Source organism: Oncorhynchus mykiss, chromosome 17, assembly GCF_013265735.2.
Source record: "Oncorhynchus mykiss isolate Arlee chromosome 17, USDA_OmykA_1.1, whole genome shotgun sequence".
NCBI lineage: Eukaryota > Metazoa > Chordata > Actinopteri > Salmoniformes > Salmonidae > Oncorhynchus > Oncorhynchus mykiss.
This window is the reverse complement of record NC_048581.1, coordinates 81,372,699-81,394,482: the sequence shown is the minus strand read 5'-3', so window position 1 is coordinate 81,394,482 and position 21,784 is coordinate 81,372,699. Positions and strand designations below refer to the sequence as shown.

The 21,784-nt window shown below is 42.6% G+C and overlaps 2 protein-coding genes and 1 long non-coding RNA gene across 3 annotated transcripts in view; 1 reads left to right on the top strand and 2 right to left on the bottom strand.

Moving 5' to 3' along the window:
• Window positions 1-882: 882 nt before the first annotated feature.
• Window positions 883-1,781, bottom strand: LOC118940108. Its single transcript, XR_005036710.1, has 2 exons — window positions 1,122-1,781; window positions 883-952 (listed from the first exon to the last, which is right to left on the bottom strand). It is a non-coding gene; the product is annotated as an uncharacterized LOC118940108 (long non-coding RNA).
• An 11,914-nt stretch (window positions 1,782-13,695) lies between these two features.
• On the bottom strand, window positions 13,696-19,950 carry LOC110494694 (F-actin-capping protein subunit alpha-1). Its single transcript, XM_021569988.2, has 10 exons — window positions 19,816-19,950; window positions 17,964-18,027; window positions 17,789-17,840; window positions 17,636-17,699; window positions 16,123-16,329; window positions 15,955-16,034; window positions 15,666-15,744; window positions 15,357-15,428; window positions 14,979-15,041; window positions 13,696-14,863 (listed from the first exon to the last, which is right to left on the bottom strand). Exons 1-10 carry the CDS (start codon window positions 19,852-19,854, stop codon window positions 14,723-14,725), a joined length of 861 nt encoding a protein of 286 aa, XP_021425663.1. The 5' UTR covers window positions 19,855-19,950; the 3' UTR covers window positions 13,696-14,722.
• Window positions 19,935-21,784, top strand: part of LOC110494693 (suppressor of tumorigenicity 7 protein-like) — a 32,352-nt gene continuing 30,502 nt past the window's right edge. The window contains exons 1-4 of the mRNA XM_036950748.1: window positions 19,935-20,142; window positions 20,925-21,007; window positions 21,214-21,373; window positions 21,510-21,564. Coding sequence (XP_036806643.1) covers window positions 19,974-20,142; window positions 20,925-21,007; window positions 21,214-21,373; window positions 21,510-21,564 — 467 coding nt within the window. The 5' untranslated portion in view covers window positions 19,935-19,973. The remainder of the gene's footprint in view (window positions 20,143-20,924; window positions 21,008-21,213; window positions 21,374-21,509; window positions 21,565-21,784) is intronic.

Genomic DNA, 21,784 nt, shown 5'->3' with positions numbered 1-21,784 from the left:
CTACATGACTGTTACACACTGGAGGGATTCATTCAAAACATTACCAAAATGTTTAGAATAGGTTTTTAGAGAAATAATTTGGAACTTTCTAAAATCACAGCACTGACTATCCAGATAACCCTTTCAGGAACACCCTGATGAGAACTTGAAAACAGTAGCGTAATAAATACTTCTTACATTAGTGGATAAGGGAACTACTGGATATGCTGTTTTGGGCAAAAACCTGACAAAACATGTAAGGAAGAGTCCATGCACAGTAAAATACCCAATTTCCAAAAGCTTTATTTCCAAATGCAGCAAATGTACAGGTTACTCAGCATCAGCGTTCTCATCATCTCAGGCCATAATCTCATCAACGTCACACATTATGTTTGCTCTTGCCAGGCAGCGTGGGGAAAATGCCCTTGTGTGCCTTAGAAAACACTGGATAGACTCCACAGACACATCACCACAGGCCTCCATCATTGCTTCCAGGAGGTTTTGCCGTGCGTAGGGGTTGCGGGTATATACTCTCCACCACCATGCTGAGAAAAATGCCTCAATCGGATTCAGAAATGGGGAATATGCTGGCAAAAAAAGAACGGTGACCCTGGGTTGGTCATTGAACCAGGCACGAACCAGAGCAGCCCGATGGAAACTCACGTTATCCCAAATGACAACATATTGGGCTTGCTCTGGTTGCCCTTCCGGTTGAAGAATGTTATTGTGCAGCTGATCTAGAAATTGAAGGAGTTGTTCCGTGTTGTATGGACCCACTTTCACATGGCGGTGGAGGACGCCATGATTGCTGATGGCTGCACATAGAGTGACATTACCTCCCCTCTGGCCAGGAACTTGTATGGTGAACAATGAATTTGCTCCCACTTTTGCGCCTTTTTTTTGGGGTTGAATCATGCCTTGTCGATGAAGATGTACTCCTGTGGGTCAGCCATGGTATCCAGCTCATGATTCTCTACAGAAGTAAAAACACATTTTACTGTACTACAAATACACTACTGTACTGGAATGAAAGATTGTCTACTGCAGTTACTGTAACATTACTATACAGTACTGTATTGATATGCTGGAGAGACGGGACATACTCTACATACTGTAAAAAATCTGTACAATATAGCAATTACCTGCACATATTGGAATCGTCGCTCTTTAACTCCGAATTCCTTTCAAAAGGCACACGGTACAGCTGCTTTGTCCTTATGTGGTTATTCTGAACGATCCGGTCAATGGTGGAAATGCTGATGCTGTCAATTCCTTGGAAGACTACCTGGTCTTCAACTATTTGGGTTTGAATTTCCCTCGAACGAATTGAATTATTGGCAATCACCATATTCACAAGGGCAGTCTCCTGCTCAGCTGTGAGAAGTCTCCACCTCCCGCCATTAGATGGCCACCTCTCAGTTCTTCAAAAATTACATTTGACCATTACTGACCTTTGGTTTTGAATTTATTGATCCTGCAATTCTGATTGGTGTTTTAACCATTTTGAGGCTTACTGTGGTCAAAACTACACTGAGAACAAAGTGGAGATTCAGTCTATATGCACTACAACATTACATGTATCACAGTAACAACAAGGCAAATGATCTGTTTCCCTTCTGAAAGTACAGACAATGGATGTGTGTAAAGAAAAAAGAAAGTTGGGTTGGGTTGCACTAGCTGTCCCATGTATGAGCACATGATGAACTAGGGTGGCACGGATTTCATCTGAGATTACTTGTCTTTGTTGTTGTCGTACTTGTCCTCGTCCTCTCTGTTGTCTTGCAACTTCGGAATTTTTAGGATCCATTGTTGCAAAGCACATGGACACGCCTCTAAGCCCTATTTATTGATGCTGCAGTTCTGATTGGTGTGTTAACAGTTTTGAGGCTTAGTGTTTGCACCTGGAGAAAGGTGTGCTCTTTGAGTTTAGGTTGTGATAACTTGAGTTAATTATATTGAGAGCATGTGTTTGCTGAATGAATATATAGTGCAATGAATAATTTATTTGGCCACTTGTGTTTAGTTTTGCAGAAAAAGTTTTGAATATTGAAACATGTTTTAAACAGGTGAATAGTGTTTACGGTTATGGGAAATGTGTGTGTGTTTTGGGGAATGATGTAAGGGTATGGGTTTTTGTGCTACAGGAACCAGTTTGTGTTTATGCAATCGAGACAAATTGGAAACTTGATGTCAGCATTTGAATTTGGCCTTGTAGCCAGCCATTTTATTTAACTAGGTAAGTCAGTTAAGAACAAATTCTTATTTACAATGACAGCCTACACCGCCTAACCCTAACGACACCGGGCCAATGACAGCCTACACCGCCTAACCCTAATGACACCGGGCCAATGACAGCCTACACCGCCTAACCCTAACGACACCGGGCCAATGACAGCCTACACCGCCTAACCCTAATGACACCGGGCCAATGACAGCCTACACCGCCTAACCCTAACGACACCGGGCCAATGACAGCCTACACCGCCTAACCCTAAACGACACCGGGCCAATGACAGCCTACACTGCCTAACCCTAAATGACACCGGGCCAATGACAGCCTACACCGCCTAACCCTAATGACACCGGGCCAATGACAGGTTTGTAGTGACGCCTCTAGCACTGAGATGCATAGCCTTGGACCGGTTACTTTCACATTGATATTGGCGGCATAGATTCCACAGTAAATTAAATATAACTTGCCAACATTAACTATACAATTACTCGTGCCTACAGTATACAGACATGGGAATCATAAGAACAAGTTTAGAAAGCAAATGGCTAATGTCGAAAAAGACAAAGAAAACACTAATCTGTCTCTAGATTCTCCGTCTTAAAATTCTCAACTGTTAAATTGTGTGGACAGTAGACTATTTTATTGGCACCAGCAGAGAACATGAGTTATTTAGCAGAGCGATTTACAGTCAGTGCATTCATCTTAAGATAGCTTTTTTTTTTTTGGGGGGGGGGGGGGGGGGGGATTATTTAAGATATTCTTTGAACAGGTAGGATTTCAGGTGTTTTCAGAAAATGGGCAGGGACGCCAACATTGGGGTGCCAGAACAAAGAAGTGCTTGGACTGGGTTGAGTGGGAGCCTCCCTCCCGTACGGGTGAGAGAGCCAAGAGGTAACAGAACGGAGTGCTTGGGTTGGGGTGTAGGGTTTGAGCATAGCCTAAAGGTAGGGAGGAGCAGTTCCTCTTGCTGCTCAGTAAGCAAGCACCATGGTCTTATAGTGGAAGCGAGCTTCAACTGGAAGCCACTGGAGTGTGTAGAGGAGCGGGGTGACATGGGAGAACTTGGGAAGGTTGAACACCAGGTAGGCTGCAGAGTTCTGGATAAGTTGAGGGGTTTGACGGCACATGCGGGGAGCCCAACCAACAATTAGTTGCAGAACTCCAGACAGGAGATGACAAGTGCCTGGATCAGGATCTGTGCTGCTTCCTGTGTGAGGTAGGGTCATACCGATGTTGTGAATTGGTGGATATAGAGTGGAGAGGGCCTAGAACCAAGCCCTAGGGGACACCAGTAGTGAGAGTACATGGTGCAGACACAGATCCTCTCCATGTCACCTGGTAGGAACAGCCTGCCAGGTAGGATGCAATCTAAAAGTGTGCAGTGCTTGAGACTCCCAGCCCTGAGAAGGTGGAGAGGAGGATCGGATGGTTCATGGAGTGGAAGGCAGCGGATAGATCTAGGAGGATGAGAACAGAGGAGAGAGAGAGTCGTTTTTGACGTAAGAGGACGTGTTGGTTCCTTCAGGAGGGGAGCTACTCAGGCCATTTTGAAGTCAGAGGTGACACAGCCAGTGGTCATAGATGAATTGATAAGGGAAGTGAGGAATGGGAGAAGGTCACCAGAGATGGTCTGGAGAAGGGAAGGGGGTTGGGGTCGTTGTCGGGCGGGTAGGATGTCGAGCGGCCGGACCTCACTAGTAGCATGATTTCATCTGGAGGGAAAGATGAGAATTCAAGGCGTAGGGTAATACTGTGTGAGCAGGACCAGTGGGTTCAATAGGCTGAGTGGACGAGGAGCGGATGTCGTTAACTTTCTTTTCAAAGTGCTTGACAAAGTGGTCTGCAGATTAGGGACGGGTGGGGGATTAAGGAGTGAGGAGAAGGTGTAAAAGTTTCCTAGGGTTAGAGGTAGAAGTTTGACATTTAGAGTGATAGAAAGTGGCTTTAGCAGCGGAGACAGAGGAAGAGGAGAGAGTGAAAGGATTATAGGTCCTCCGGAAGCTTTCCTACATTTTTGCTTAACTGCCCACAGCCCAATTCCATAAGATTGCAATGAGCCACAAAGCAGGAGGGAGGGCTGCGTTGGCCTGGAGGAAAGGGAACAGTGAGAGTCAGAGAGAGAGAGAGATTTAGCGACAGAGAGACAGCGACAGAGAGACAGAGAGACAGAATTGTGACTGCGCATGACCCCCCCCCCCCCCCAAAGGTGCTACATGTGAGAACTCATTTTCCACTTTAAAGAAGCATGCTACTGTACAGCCGAGGGAAGCTCAACTAATCCAACCTGCAGTTGAGTGTGATCTTACAAGAAAATTTCAGGCAAAATGGAATGACCGATTACTCAGGAAGTTCCACAGAGCATAAAGGAGGCTGTGACTTCTGAAAAGGTAGGAAACAATCTGCTGGTTGGTTTTTATCCAAATCTTGGTGGTATAGCCAGTGGTGTCATGATGTTTTTATAGGCCTACCTGGTATCGCTGTTTTGTTCTGTTCACATTCATTTGTTCACATTTGCGTCAGTATTCTAAGCCAAACTGCTATTCAGTATTTTTGTTTGCATGAATAAATAACTAGGCTACTACTATCAGCATTTAGTTTGCATAATTCTGGTAAGACAGCTAACAGATTGCATTCACATACTGTATGCTGTTTGTAATAGGTCAATTACCCTATCTATCTTGTAGCCTATATGTATCAGTATCACCAAAACTGCCTTGCTTTAGTGCGTGGGGCTCTGTCCATTGTACTGATAGGTACTGTAAGTGCTGTTATTGTGAATTTGAAACGTCTAGGAGCAACAACGGCTCAGCCGTGAAGTGGTAGATCACACAAGCTCACAGAACAGGATGGCCGAGTGGTTGCAACACTCACTACCGAGTTCCAAACTGCCTTTGGAAGCAGCATCAGCACAATAACTGTTCGTCAGGAGTTTCTTGAAATGGGTTTCTATGGCCGGGCAATTGCACACAGGCCTAAGTTCACCATGCACAATGTCAAGCATCTGCCGAAGTGATGTTAAGCTCTCCGCCATTGGATTCTGGAGCAGTGGAAATGCGTTTTCTGGAGTGATGAATCACGCTTCACCATCTGGCAGTCTGACGGTCGAATTTGGGTTTGGCGGATGCCAGGAGAACGCTACCTGCCCAAATGTATAGTGCCAACTGACTGTGAAGTCAGGTGGAGGGGGAATAATGGTCTGGGGCTGTTTTTCATGGTTTGGGCTAGGCCCCTTAGTTCCAGTGAAGGGAAATCTTAATTCTACAGCATACAATGAAATTCTAGACGATTCTGTACTTCCAACTTTGTGGCAAAAGTTTGGAGAAGGCCCTTTCGTGTTTTAGCATGACAATGCCCCCGTGCACAAAGCAGGTCCATACAGAAATGGTTTGTTGAGATCGGTGTGGGAGAGCTTAACTGGCCTGCACAGAGCCCTGACCTTAACCCCATTGAACACCTTTGGGATGATTTGGAATAACGACTGCGAGCCAGGCCTAATCTCCCAACACCATTGCCCGAACTCAATAATGTTTTTGTGGCAGAATGGAAACAAGTCCCCGCAGCAATGTTCCAACATCTAGTGGAAAGCCTTCCCAGAAGAGTGGAGGCTGTTGTAGCAACAAAGGGGGGTCCAATTCCATATTAATGACCACAAATTTGGAATGAGATGTTCGACAAGCAGTGTTTACATACTTTTGGCCATGTAATGTATATTAGTGGAGGTATACAAATCCCTCCATAACTAGCTGGATATGTCTCAATGCTATGCTAGGTCAATTAAAACATGCCTGCCGTCCCACTGGATACAAATATTTGTGTATTGTTGTTTTTAAATATATTTAAGGTTACACACATACTTATCCCTTGGAGCCACCTGTATTATTGTGCTCTAATGTGAATAGAAAACCACTCGGCTATGTTTTCCTGGTACAGTCTTAAGTTCTGTTGAGGACTCTATTCTTATTAGATTGCTATATAAGGTTGTTAATCAAATGTCAGTCTCTTCATCAATGTAGTGGATATTGGCTAGTGATGTGTATTTAACCAACTGATGGCTCCAGAGGATAATGTTTCGAGAGGGAAGTTGAAGCATGGGTGTAGGCATCGCTCTCTCTGTCTCTCTCGCTCTCTCTCTCGCTCTGTGTGTGTGTTGTTCTGAAACTGCCTGGTGGTTCCACACAACCAGCATTTTAACAACAGAAGTATAAGGGAGGTTTGCATTGTGTATGTTCTGCCAGTCACATTCTGTTAAAGGTCCTGAAAGCACAAACATCCCTGGGTCGCTCCTCTTTTCAGTTCGCTGCAGCTAGCGACTGGAACGAGCTGCAACAAACACTCAAACTGGACAGTTTTATCTCAATCTCTTCATTCAAAGACTCAATCATGGACACTCTTACTGACAGTTGTGGCTGCTTTGCGTGATGTATTGTTGTCTCTACCTTCTTGCTCTCTGTGCTGTTGTCTGTGCCCAATGATGTTTGAACCACGTTTTATGCTGCTACCATGTTGTATTGCTACCATGCTGTGTTTTCATGTGTTGCTGCCTTGCTGTTGTTGAATTATGTTTCTCTTTATGTTGTGTGGTCTCTCTTGTCGGGATGTGTGTTTTGTCCTATATGTATTTATTTATATATACATTGGAGAGAACAGGTATTTGATACACTGCCGATTATGCAGGTTTTCCTACTTACAAAGCATGTAGAGGTCTGTAATTTTTATCATAGGTACACTTCAACTGTGAGAGACGGGATATAAAACAAAACTCCAGAAAATCACATTGTATGATCTTTAAGTAATTAATTTGCATTTTACAGGAACTGGTTTATAAATTATGTTTGTTCTGTCTCTGTTCGGTCTGAATAGAAATTGGTAGCCTAAATATATATTTTTTTTGAAGATGTGAGACATTTGTCGGCTACCAAGAAATTCTCCCACAGAATTTAGTCAAAATGATGTGCTCTGCACCTTAAGTTAACTGTAACGTGTGTATGGGAGTTGGAAATGTTGTGACATTCAGACACGGTTGCTTGTCTTCTGTCATTTTATATTTCACTGCTGAGAACAATAACATGCATCGGGGGGCATTGAGGTCACTGGTCAACCTGGGCTGTGGTTTTTGGAAGTGTTTGTCATAACGTAACATCACTGGAGCTTTAACGTGCCAGAGACATTCTGGGCTGGAATGTACTGTATCCTCATGTGTTTGTCTTTAGCTCCTAAACCACCTCTTTCTATGAAACCTTTGACTTGTGTCCTCCCTGGCTCCAACATAACACAACAACTCCAATGTGCATGAACTGTGTTTTCTGTACTGCTTGGTCTGGATTAGACGTTTCACTTGCATGGACATGACCATTGAAGTTGACTCTTTTGTATCTCATGATGTTGACCCTTTGTCTAACAGTAGCTTGATTAGCTTTCCTCTGTACTGATTTTTCACAGCATCCCTATTTCTCCTGACGGGCATCTGTCTGTCTGTCGTCCAACCTGTCCATCACGGCCAGTCCAACCAAGTGGGGCTCAACTTTCTAAATGTCTCATATTAGAAATGTCACATGACGTGTTGTAAGTGTTGCGTGCGACCTGTTGTGTGATGCTAGTGATAACCAGTGTTCCACAATGCCAACGTAAGCATATCGGACGGTTTGATTGGCATTTTGAGTCGTTTTGATCTAATTGGCTATCATGTAACAGGGCTGAACAGAGCCCTCTGCTGGCCACGCATCCATGTTAACAGAGATTCTACTGTGGTAGGAAAATGACTTCATGTTCAAGCAGACAGAATCTGGGCTGTGTTACTAGCGCACTGCCAGTATCGCCCAGTACCGTGAAGCTCAGAGGAAATATGAGTTTGCTCCGTCAGGAGTATGTTTGTCTACACAACATAGAACATATAAAATGTGTGATTTAGTTACCATATGACATTTTTGTATGGGTGTATGTGTAAACAGTGTTGCCATGCCATGATAAGGACACCAAGGATAGAAACGTTTAAGATGTCAGACATTTACGCCAACCTAAATTCCAAGGAATTCTGGGACATCTATCTCAATGCTTCCCAACTCCAGTCCTCCAGTACCCCCAACAGAACAAATGTTTTGTCGTCCCAGACAAACTCACATGATTCAACTCATTGAGGGCTTGATGATTAGTTGACAAGTTGAATCAGGTGTGCTTGTCTGGGGTTACAGCAACAAATGTATGCTGTTGGGGGTACTGGAGGACTGGAGTTGGGAAACACTGAGCTAGATGAAGACATTTGTGAGACTGTAAAAGTCCAACATAATACTAACAGCACAACATAATGTTAAAACCAACCCGCACCCACAAAGCAGAAGGCAAACCACATATCACCAAGAGAAGCATGTATTCTGCTGTTTTGTGTAAGCTAAAGATCTCACTGCTACTAAACTAAGAATGGCTTTATCATGTCAGTATGTCCATGGTCTCTACAGGACACTATGGCTCGACTATGGAAACAGCTTCTATCTGTCTAACTCTCCTCTTTCTGGAAGTATTCCAATTGATTATCCAGGTTTATATGAAAGAACGTTGTAGTAATGCTTTGTAAAAGGAAAGTGTTGTAGTGAATGTTTGATTTAAAGTGAACACAAACAATGTTAATAAATTATTTTTGAGACACAATTATACACAGCCTTCCACAGCCTCAGTTTTTCCATTTTACCCAGACTATTTTACACATGTATTGCTTGTTTTCCAGTGTAGCAGCCACTGCTTCAGTTCGGGACACAGTAGTGCGACTTGAACACGCATGGTTACAGATTCCTGAGAGATGGATAGCATCTATTGTGGATAAATGACTGAAACATGATGTAATGACGTTAGACCAGGTGACACTGATCCAGTAGTCATCATACTACTGCATCTAAAATGTAGTGATTCAATTGTCAGCATACTAAAAATACAGTGGAGGTTTAAAAAGACATCGACAAAAACAGAAAATATCAAATGTATTGTGAATATAAAAGAGTTGATAAAACTGTCTTCCATCATATGCTCTGAGGAGCCCTTTGAATTATATGTTTGTCTTTATTGGTCACTTGTCAGTGGGACATTTCACATTACCAAACAGTGAACTGGTCAGGCTGAAGATTTCATCCACTTTCTACTGAGCAAGGGTTTTAGTCACCCATCAAGGCAAAACGTTCAACCCATCCCAAAATGTTCGAAAGTGCAGTTCTTGCCTATTTATTTAATTGCAATATTTTTGGTGTAACGTTTATATTTTGGTATAAAGTTCAGAAAGGCAGCAAAATCTGTATTTTGAATGTCAGTTTGAGAAGTACCTCCAGTATGATCTTAGTAGTACCTGTACAGCGTTGCTGGTGTCCAGAGGGTTACAGCCCAGTCCTCCATTCTGGATGGACCTGCTGCTGGAGGTCCCTCTTCTCTGTTGGACCTGAGCCAGACTCCACCAGGATTTTAAGAGAAGCCAGTGTACCCCAGTGTACACTGGTTAGTGTTCTGAGACTGTTCACTATCCTCCACACACTGTACACTGGTTAGTGTTACTCCAGAACTTTGGATTTGATACAATACATGACTATGAGGTTAAAGTGCAGACTGTCCGCCTTCATTTGAGGGTATTTTCATCCATATCGGGTCAACCGTTTAGAATCTATAGCACTTTTTCTGCATAGTCCCCCACATTTTAGGGGACCAAAGGTTTTGGGACAGATTCACTTATACAGTATGTGAATTAAAGTAGTAAATGTTAAGTACAGTATTTTTGGTCCCATATTCATAGCACGTAATGACTACATCAAGCTTGTGACTCTTCATATTTGTTGGATGCGTTTACAGTTTGTTTAGGTTGTGTTTCAGATTATTTTGTGGCCAATAGAAATGACTGGTAAATAATGTATTGTGTCATTTTGTAAATAAGAATATGATATGTTTCTAAACACTTGTACATTAACGTGGATGCTACCATGATTACGGATAATGCTGAATGAATGGTGAATAATGATGAGTGACAAAGTTACAGACTGTTACAGGTTTTGGTTTTTCCTTTGAGGTTTTGAGGTTGGACTTCAGCATGTATAGCTTGTTAGCATGTAGGGCTCACCGATTGTCGTCACCTCGTTAGTCAGTATGTGTTACACCTGTGCTGGTTGCCATTTCGTTAGTGGGAAGGTATTAAGAAGCCTTTTGAACCTAGACTTGTGTCATGACGTGGCCCTTTCTGTGTATAGATCATGGCATCCCCCGCTCTCTCTTGTACACCCAGGTTCTGTTATCTCAGGTCATAAATTCCTGGAGGAGGCTCTCTTCCCCTGGCCATGGAGAAAGAGAGACACATCGAGAGAACAAATGAAACCTCAGTTTAAAATAAGCGGTCTAAGGCACTGCTTCTCAGTGCTTGAGGAGTCACTACAGACACCCTGGTTTGAATACAGGCTGTATCACAACTGGCCGTGATTGGGAGTCCCATAGGGTGGCGCACAATTGGCCCAGCGTCATCCGGGTTTGGCCGGTGTAGGCCGTCATTGTAAATAAGAATTTGTTCTTAACTGGCTTGCCTAGCTAAATAAAGGTTTGAAAAAAGTCCCGATACTTGAAAGCTGCAGCTCTACCCTTAAGCTCAGTGTAGATGTTGCCTGTAATCCATGGCTTCTGGTTGGGGTATGTACGTACATCCCCTGGTTGGGGACGACATCATCAATGCACTTATTGATGAAGAAAGTGATGTGGTGTACTCCTATATGCCATCGGAAGAATCCCACAACATATTCCGGTCTGTGCTAGCAAAACAGTCCTGCAGCTTAGCATCTGCTTCATCTGACCAGAGTCACAGGTGCTTCTTGCTTTAGTTTTTGCTTGTAAGCAGGAATCAGGAGGATAGAATTATGATCAGATTTTCCAAATGGAGGGTGAGGGAGAGCTTTGTACACATCTCTGTGTGTGGAGTAAAGGTGGTCTAGAGTTTTTTTCCTTCTGGTTGCACATTTAACATGGTGGTAGAAATGAGGTAAAACGGATTTAAGTTTCCCTGCGTTAAAGTCCCTGGCCACTTGGAGCACCGCCTCTGGATGAGCGTTTTCCTGTTTGCTTATGGCCGTATACAGCTCAATGAGTGAGGTCTTAGTGCCAGCATCAGTTTGTGGTGGTAAATAGACAGCTACGAAGAATATAGATGAAAACTTTCTTGGTAAATAGTGTGGTCTACAGCTTATCATGACATACTCTACCTCAGGCGAACAAAACCTTGAGACTTCCTTAGATATCGTGCACTAGCTGTTGTTTACAATTATACATAGACCGTCACCCCTTGTCTTACCAGAGGCTGCTGTTCTATCCTGCCGATAGGGTATAACCCGCCAGCTGTCTGTTATTCATGTCGTCGTTCAGCCACGACTCGGTGAAACATAAGATATTGCAGTTAATGTCCCGTAGGTAGGATATACGTGCTTGTAGTTCGTCCTATTTTATTATCCAATGATTGTACGTTGGCTAATAGGACTGATGGTAAAGGCAGATTTCCCACTCGCCGCGGGATCCTTACAAGGCACCCCGACCTTTGTCCTCGATATCTCCGTCTCTTTCTCCTGTGAATGACGTGGACGAGGACCTTGTTGGGTGTCTGGAGTAAATCCCTCTCATCCGACTCATTAAAGAAGATATCTATGTCCAGAATATCTTTTTGGTCATAAGAGACGGTAGCAGCAACATTTTGTACAAAAGTTACAAACAATGTGAAGAAGAAAAAAATTGCACAGTTGTTTAGGAGCCCATAAAACGTCATTTATCCCCTCCGGCGTCATTATAGTGAGTGACATTTTTGGTTTTCTTGCTGGGGAGCGTAACACAGACTCAATTACAACCAATTGATTACAGCAACACCCCAAAAAATGGAGGAGGCAGCGGGAGTAGGTCGGGAATTGGTCTTTCTGCCCAATACAAAGAATCAAAACTGGCAGAGGAAAATGGCAGAAATAGGACAGTATACCAGTTCCATTTGAGGGCCAGGATGTGGACCACTGTGCTATACAGATTGGAAAATAGCTGAGAAGAAAATAAATACACTGATTCCATGGCACAGGATGTATGAGTTGATATTTAAACCGACGCAAGATTCAACACTTCGTACAGCTCCTGCTCAACCCAGTCAAAGCTCTCCCTTCCGTGATCTAATACTTGCACTTAACTCTTTCCACCTACTAACTTGGAGGAAAAATGGAGTTAATATGACTGAGATGTGTTGTTGTCCCACCTAGAGATCTTAAGGTGAACGCACTAATTGTAAATCGCTCTAGATAAGTGCGTCTGCTGAATGACAAACATTTATGTAAAATAAATATGCTCATCGGTCTTTATGTTCACATTAATTTAATGATGATCCCATCAACTACAGCAGTGGAACTGTGTGTAGAAAATGCTCATATCAAGGCACAAGGCGAGGCCCAAATGCAGACACAGGAGGCAGATGGTTGGTCTTTCAATGTTTATTCATCCAGAGGTAGGGAAGAGAATTGTTGTGGATGGGCAAAAAGGTAAACCAGATCAGAGTCCAGGGGGTACAGAGTGGCAGACAGGCTCGTGGTCAAGGCAGGCAGAATGGTCAGGCAGGCAGGTACAAAGTCCAGAAACAAGCAAGGGTCAAAACCAGGAGGACTAGAAAAAGGAGAAGGCAAAAGCAGGAGACCGTGAAAACCGCTGGTTGACTTGGAAACATACAAGATGAACTGGCACAGCGAGACAGGAAACACAGGGATAAATACACTGGTACAGAGAGACAGGAAACAGGGATAAATACACTGGTACAGAGAGACAGGAAACACCGGGATAAATACACTGGTACAGAGAGACAGGAAACACAGGGATAAATACACTGACACAGAGAGACAGGAAACACAGGGATAAATACACTGGTACAGAGAGACAGGAAACACAGGGATAAATACACTGGTACAGAGAGACAGGAAACACAGGGATAAATACACTGGGGAAAACAAGCGACACCTAGAAGGGGTGGAGACAATAACGAGGACAGGTGAAACTGATCAGGGTGTGACACATAATGCAAATCACTTTTGTCTGATCTAAAACATGGAGTTTTAAGTTCTGTGCTTAGTTTTCTAAGATAAGTGATTGTGTTGTCCGTCACCTCTTGTCCTGTGAATAGTTATTTAGTCATATTTCATGTTGAAAACCTCAAATGAAAAATGTTACAATCTAAAATGGGCCGTAAATGTCTTCACTAAAGCAGCACAACAGCATGTGAAGATACGATTTCTCATGCCGGTATAATGAAGGTCATATCGAAGTGTTCAGTGAAAGGGACTGAAAGCAGAGAATAATTGTGTTTTTGTCCAACAACACGGTTTTACACATTCGACACAAAATGTACAGACAATGCAGATGAAATATACCGACACAAAACGTCAAGAGGCGCATTTTAAGGTGCGCTCCATTAAAGTGATATACAATAATCTGTTTCTTTATTCAAATGTCCCTTTTACTTGTTTTTACACACAAATACACATTTGGCACCAAATCAGATTATTTCCCAATCAGCATATTTCTACATACTGGTAAGTAAAACGCTATTTATGGTTAATGATGACAATAGTTACAGCATAGTATTTGGTGCAACTTCTTTATTCCTTTGAATTATACATGTTCTTACATTTTGTATAAAAAAATATAGCAAAAAGCTAAAGGAAGGCATGTGGGCGGTAAGGAGGAATATAGGTATATTATATATTAAGTTGGCCGAATCACTGATAGTGGATACTGATGGTGCTCTGCTTGTTTAGGCCTGATTAAACCTTTGTACAAGTACATCTCTTTCCAACGGGAAAGCTTGCAGGGTACAGAGCTGATACTTGGGACTTTTTTAAGGGGGTGTACTAAATGTAGTCACTTAGGAGTATACACCTCACTTGGAGGAGCTCTTGGGTTACAGATATATAGGTCTTGGCCAATCTAAAATATAGGTCATGATTCAATCCAATGACCTGCGCACAGCGATAGGCTTTTAAAGGCAATTTCCAAGACATCACGCAGCGGATGGCAGCGGAGTCAGAAATCGCCTTTAAAGATGAACCACAATGCACCGGTCGTTTATCTGCATTTGTTTGAATCCCGGCCATAGTGGGTTACGAAATGGGCTTAAACAGATGTGGCCCCCAGACACAAAGTCAACCAAATGAGGGGTATGAGGATATGACTCAGATTTTTGAAGCATCGGTGTGTGAGAGCGAGGTTGACCCATGTAATCCAAACTTTCAGTGTCACTAAAGGCATTTTGTTCAAATGAAAAATTTGCAAATGAGCGAGAGCTAAACAATCCAAAATGTCCTCTTAAAATGAAGCCATCCCTCCTAATGCGCCTGAAGAAAGCATACCAACTCCATACACCAAATCAAACCGTGGCATTCTTTAACAAAGACAGAATAGAGTATCATTTTTTTCCCCCTTTGATGCCTCTTTTCCCCTACCCTCTCTGTCTTTGCAGTAACACAGTAACAATGACCGACACACTGTCCTCTAAGCATTCTGCATCTCCTTGCCAATCTTGTAGCTGAGGATCTTGTTCCAGTCAATCTTGGTGCGGGTGACAGGAAGCTGCCGGCGCAAGGCTTTGAATGTGGTGTCAGACATGGTCTGGTAGTTCTCACTGATGGCCGTCTGGAAACAAGGAAAACAAATGTTTAGACTATTGCCCCTCATTGAGGGAAAAAAATACATTCAACTGATTTATTCCAATTATGCTAATATTACTGTGAGGAAACATGTTGCATACCTGGTATTCATTTTCTGCATCCTCAATGATTTTCACAAACTCCTTTGCAGTCTGAGTCTCACTCTGCCAAAACAAGACAATGGATGCTTTTGACAATTGAATTGCCTGTAAACTTGACAGATTGAAGACCATCTCTTTATCATAAAGGACATTTAACTTGTTATTTTACTTCATCCTACTTCTCTTGCACTAATGAACAGCACTAGGGTTGCAAAATTCCTGGAACATTCAATACATTTGAGGATTCCCAGAATCAGGAGGGAATAAGCAGGAATTCTACAACCAGGATTTCTGTAGAACCAGGAAAAGGTTTTACACCCTTCTCCCTTTAAATGCTTGCGTTCAGGTCCAAAATATCCTACTGAAAGGGGAACTCACATTTACAGTGAGGGATTCCTGTACTTCCTTGTGGCTGACCAGCTGCACATTTCCATCCTCGTAGTAATGCACCTGCAACCACAAGATGGCGGGTGAGGGAGACTATATACCATATGACAAAACAATATCCATTTTCAGTTCATCAATTTAACTTGCATGGGCCTGTGCCCTAGCCTTGTACGAACCATCCTGATCTCACAAGCTAACATTCTGCAGGCTACCTGTGCCCAATCAGTTGTCTTTGAACAGGCTTTTAGACAGCCTGACAAAATGGTGGACAACCCTTGGCGATGGACACTACTAGCCTACCTGTATTTTGAGGACCCCAACGACTTGAGCTGTAGATTGGGAGATGCTGAACTTCCATTCAGACCGACAACGACCATTCCTGAGAACAGAAATCAAATATTAGTCCTTTCCCAAATTTATAGTGCATTTGCGTTATGTCTAAGGCACTATTATAGACAGAATTACATGTTTAATACAAACAATGGACATATAGTATAATGCTACAAAATGCACATTTTAGTATACTCCTTCCCTGATAAATGAAATGTTAGATAGAAAAAATGATTGGTAACCATGAGACTACACTTACCAGAAGTTCTTTGGTTGAAATTGATGACCTTCAATGCAAGCAATTATGGTTTGCTGGCCGTCAATAGTTTTCCCATAAACCTGTGATAAATAAAACAAGGTCCTGTCATTAACACGCTCCTCTTAAAGATAACGTTATTGTGTCCTGCAGGTGAAAGACGGGACGTACAGTGCAGACGCCGCTGGGGTAGTGCTCCTTGACGTAGGCCCTCAGAGCGCTGTCACACGCGTCTCTCCAGGGTCTGAGAGCTGCCTCTCCCTCGTGGGGCTGGGGGTCACTGGCCTCCTTCCTCAGGTGGTCAAATTTGAATGACCGCTTGTTGCGGGGGTCAAAGAAACGGCCATTGCCCAGGTCTCCATGCTCTGTGATCAGCACCTGGAGGGGAAATGGATCACAGGGACACAGATAGAGGTCCTCAGTTGCTGCATTGATCTTACAGGGATTTTTCTGCCATAAAAACACTTGGGCAGGCCTCCTAAGTGTTTTTGCAGGACACCTAAGTCCAAACTGTCTGTAAAAAAAAAAGTTTATAATGTATATATATTAATTAGAAAAAAGTTTTTATATATACACACTTTCGGGATGGAAAAACGCTTTCAGCATAAACGCTTTCAGTGTGAATTTAAATGACTAAAACCAGATATTAAAGATAATGGACCTATATTTTTTATTCTAATATAATATTTGAGAACTAAAACGACCAAGATAAAAGCTAGACAGTCAGTGGAATTGAAATCCAAAAACAATTACTTTAACAGTATTGATTTTGCTATTATGTCTAAGCAAAGCAACACAGCATTAGCCATGGCAAAATGCACAGGAAAATACCTTTACGTTGCAGAATATGTAGAATCCCTGGAAATGTGCTTTAAACTGCAAAGATTTATCTTGGCTCCATGGAGAAATTCAGAGAATTCCAGGCTTAAAAATGCTTTATCACCAAGATGGGGGGGCATTAAAATTCTAACATTTTGCAACGGCCCCCTGCCACGCCCACCACCGCCTAAGCAACCTTTTTATCCAGAAGAAAAACTGTATTTTAATGATGCGTTCAATCTACATTGACTGCAAAAAACATTAAGGACCCCTACTCTTTTCATGAAAAAGACTGACCAGGTGAATCCAGGTGAAAGCTACGATCCCTTACTGATGTCACTTGTTAAATCCACTTCAATCAGTGTAGATGAAGGGGGGCAGACAGGTTAAAGGAGGATTTGTAAGCCTTGAGACAATAGACATGGATTGTGTATGTGTACCATTCAGCTGGGGAATGGGCAAGACAAAAGATTTATGTGCCGTTGAACAGGGTAGGTATGGTAGTAGGTGCCAGGCACACCGGTGTGTGTCAAGAACTGCAACGCTGCTGGGTTTTTCACCCGCAACAGTTTCCCGTGTGTATAAAGAATAGTCCACCACCCAAAGGATATCCAGACTACTTGACACAACTGTGGGAAGCACTGAAGTCAACATGGGCCAGCATCCTTGTGGGATGCTTGACACCTTGTAGAGTCCATGCCCCGGCGAATTGAGGCTGTTCTGAGGGCAAAAGGGGATGGTGCAACGCAATATTAGGAAGGTGTCCTTAATGTTTTGTACACTCATTGTATATAGCACAGTATGAAACCAACAAGACTCAAAACAGCTGGGAAGGAGTCACAGCTCAAATGACTGAGCATCTTACCTGATCATCATACCCTTCAAGTTTGGCAAGGGTGAACTGATCCATGTTGTACTGGGCAAAGGCACTGTTTTCCAATGGAGAAAAAAACAAAATACAGCATTTAACACACAAATGTGCACAACAATACAGTAAATAAATCAATACAATACTCACTGTGCTGCACCCTCCCTGAGAAGATTGTCATTGTTGAGCAGTAGCCGCACATCTGAAACCAAGAGACTGCCTTATCAAGAGATTGCCAACGCCTTAACAGACAAATATATAACAAATCAAGTGTATTGGTAAATAAACAAGTAGTACAAAGAATAAGATTTCTAAGCACACTCACCATTGAAGACTTCATTGAATTCTCCAGGTGGAGCATGGACGACAAAATTAGCCGCAATGCGCACCTGAGGGAAAGAAAATACGAGGTAAATAGGCTACTATCCACTTTTTGGCTAGACAGCTTTTACACCTGAGTGCCAACGGAACATGTTTGGTACTATATTATAAAGTGTTTACTCTATTCTACCGAGTCATTTGCTTTATGTTCATATTCTTGTCTTATTTATGTTGCATTGTCGAGAAGAGACCTGTAAGTGAGCAACTCATTGGGATGGTGCATACCATGTGTATCCTGTACACACGACTAATACAACTTGAAAAGATATTGCATATGCAGTATATGAATATTTCTACCACTGATATGAGACCCAGAGACAGTGTAATTATGCAGCCAAGTCATTATTACACTGGCCACTAGGGTGAAGCAGAGAGCAGTGACTAACTTGGCTTCCTGACTAGCCTACCTCTGCGCTGCCCACGCCACTCCTTAGACGGCAAGAGCTTTTCTTAGCAGCTGTAATGCATGTGTAAGCATGTGGTGTCAGATCAGAACCAAAAACAGTGAGGAGGAGGAGGGGGGGCAATCTTCATTAGGGCTCCCCTGAACCTGAAAGTCTAGAGTTGCACTGAAATCAGTATGCAGAACGTCAGTATTTTAGGCCCTAATGTATGTCTTCATGTCCAGAAACAGACCCAAAGGTTGCATGGGTTACACACAACAATTCACAGTACATTGTAACACTACCAACAGGTTCTGGAACTTCTGGTGTGTGTGTGCTGTTGCCATACAGTTAGATGCTCCCAAACACTGTTCCTTCCCATGCTAAGTATTGTATTTACAAAATACCTATGCCCATTCTACTGGTCTGTACATGTATCTGACAGCATCCCTGCTGTGGGCCTGCCACTGAAGCGGCAGGAATGCTAGACACCAGTAGGCAGCCTCAAACATGTATCTATCTGCATGCTGCTGACAGTAACAATGGTCAAACCCAAGCTCTCATATTAAGGTTGTTTCGTTTTTGGTGATTCAATCTCAATTTGTTGAAAATGCCCACAATCACTTTTATCGTGTATGACCTTCAGAAGTCTTGTAAATAGGGTTGTATGTATTTGTGGACTTTTTCATGAAATCATGACTTCAATGATTGCTACACCAAATAATTGGTCAATCGAAAGTTTGTGTTGTAATGCGTTACAGTCAATAGGCCAGGGGCCATCCCAAGACAGAAAATGGGATTATAAAGTATGCCTAATATATTCAGAGTTGTTTCTAGCAGGGTGTGGAGGCTGTTGCAATCAATACAGGAAGTAGTGGCCTTTTCTAGCATATTAGTTCATATGTTTTTAGACTAAAGCCATTTGCAAATAACCCATGAACAATTGTATGATCATGTATTGCTAGATAGTAACTACCTGACCAAGGGGGACAATTGCCATTGTAATGTTAGCTAGGCACCGTGCAAAAGCCCAAATGTGGCAAAGCCCAGTTAAAGTCAGACTTGACAATGCTAAGGCACATACTGTACTAGCTAATATTTGGCTAAGGGACACGGCTAACATTTACAAACATTTTAGCTAGCTAGCTAAGCAGTAAGCAAACTGCTTATTGTGTATGTTATGTTTTAGCATGGTGTATGGAGTTGTATCTAGCTACTGTATCCAACTAGGTGATAAAATGTATTCCCGTGTCAGTTTGTTCGCTAACTGTAGCTAGAGTGTAGTGTTAGTTAAGCGAGCTAGTTGTAGCTTAGCAAACATTTTTTTTGCGGCCAAAATATTTGAGTAAGGACACAAACAACCGAATTTACTAAACTTCGTAAAACAATGAGCAAAGCTTCTCAAGACTATACCTTCTCTTCCTCAGTGAGCTGTTCTTCGAAATCGGCCATCTTGGCTCATGAGACAAACCTCTTCTGATCCGCGACTGACTGCAGCGGACGGTGAGGAAGCGGATCTTGACAGTGCCACTGGCACATGATACCTCTGTTTACAGCCATCCGTTAAAAACATGGAGGACGCGACCAGCACTAATCCTCAATCTCTTGGATTTACAGATAAATTAAAATCATGGTTGTCCTGGTCATGGACATACATATGTGCCGTTTGGTTTGCTATGGTTTTAACTATGATCTATGTTCTGCGAAGCCCCTTGAAACTGCAGGACACTCTTACCTCAGGTGAGTTAGCTAACGCTAGCTTTCTAAGAGTGGACTAGCTAGCGAATGTAATGTAGCTAGCTAGCCAGCCTTCTAACGTTAGCGAGCTAGCAAATAGAAATCGAGAGACAGTGGAGGAACTGAAAGTTTGACAGGAGGCTGGCTAACTGTATGACAACACATTGCACAAAAACATATCCCAGGTTGGTTTATTTATTGAATGGCAGCGATACATACTAGCTAGCTAATGTGGCTACTAGTTATCTACGTTAGCTAATTTAGCTAGCTGTTAATGTTACGCTTGTGCATAACTAGCCAGCTAGCTAACGTTAGCTAACATCATTCAAACAATGCATAATACTAGCTAGAATTGCATTTAAAAAAAACTATATTTAACTAAGCAAGTCGGTTAAAAACAAATTCTTATTTCCAATGACGGCCAGTGGGTTAACTGCCTTGTTCAGAGGCAAAACGACAAATGTTTACCTTGTCAGCTCTGGGATTCGCTCTAGCAACCTTTCGGTTACTAATCCAACGCTCTAACCACTAGTCTACCTGCCGTCCGCGGAAGTTTATTTGTCAGTGTCTATTAGCTTGTTACATAACATTAGCTATAACATTAACATCATGGTACTTCAACATCACACACCGACTCAGTCAGCATCTGTCAGTGTGGTGGGCTCTGCATGATCAGCAAGCTACTTGCTACCTTCAGAGTTGACAGTCTGAATCTCTGTTAGGCAAGTGTCATTCATTTTTTGTGCGATGTGTTTGAGCTAACACAGCGTTCATTGTTGTTTCAGCATCTGTGTTCTTGAATACACTGACCCCTAAATTCTATGTGGCACTCACTGGAACATCCTCTCTCATCTCTGGCCTAATCTTGGTGAGTTGTAATGATCACAGTTATTTGTAGTTTGATTGTAGACACTACATTTGGACATGTGGATTTCAAATACCAACACCAAAGGTAGCATATATTCATTGTACAGTTAGTGCACAATAATTATATGATAATAAAATAAATTGTTTAGAAGATTTGTGTACCGGTACATTGCTCTCTGTATGACTGTCCCAATCCCCTGCCCCCAGATATTTGAGTGGTGGTACTTCCGTAAGTATGGAACCTCATTCATCGAGCAGGTGTCTGTTAGCCATCTGCGACCCCTCCTAGGTGGGGTGGAGAGCAGCTCAACCACTGGCCTGTTCTCCTCAGTCAACGGAGAGGCTGAGCCCAGACCCAGTGTCTCAGGTAAACATTTCACCAACTAAAATGTTTCCCCATTTTGCAACAGAAAACTAAAATGGCTGTGGGTTAAATATGTGATTCAGGTTTGCAAGGCCATCAATGTAACAAAGTAATGATACAATGACACTGTCTTTTGCAGAGTGTAAAGTTTGGAGGAATCCATTAAATCTATTCAGAGGAGCAGAATACAGCAGGTAGGGTGAGACCCCACAGAATGTCACTGTCTTCATGTTGTACTTCAGCCTAATACTGTCTTCATGTTGTACTTCAGCCCTACACTGTCCATGTCCATGTTGTACTTCAGCCTAACACTGTCTTCATGTTGTACTTCAGCCTAATACTGTCTTCATGTTGTACTTTAGCCTAACACTGTCTTCATGTTGTACTTTAGCCTAACACTGTCTTCATGTTGTA

Coding starts and splice junctions, on each gene's coding strand:
- LOC110494694 (XM_021569988.2), bottom strand. CDS start 19,854: ATGGCCGATTTCGAAGAACAGCTCACTGAGGAAGAGAAG. Junction 16,330..17,635: donor TTGAAGGGTATGATGATCAG/GTAAGATGCTCA, acceptor TTTCCCCTCCAG/GTGCTGATCACAGAGCATGG. Junction 16,035..16,122: donor ACCCCAGCGGCGTCTGCACT/GTACGTCCCGTC, acceptor TATTTATCACAG/GTTTATGGGAAAACTATTGA.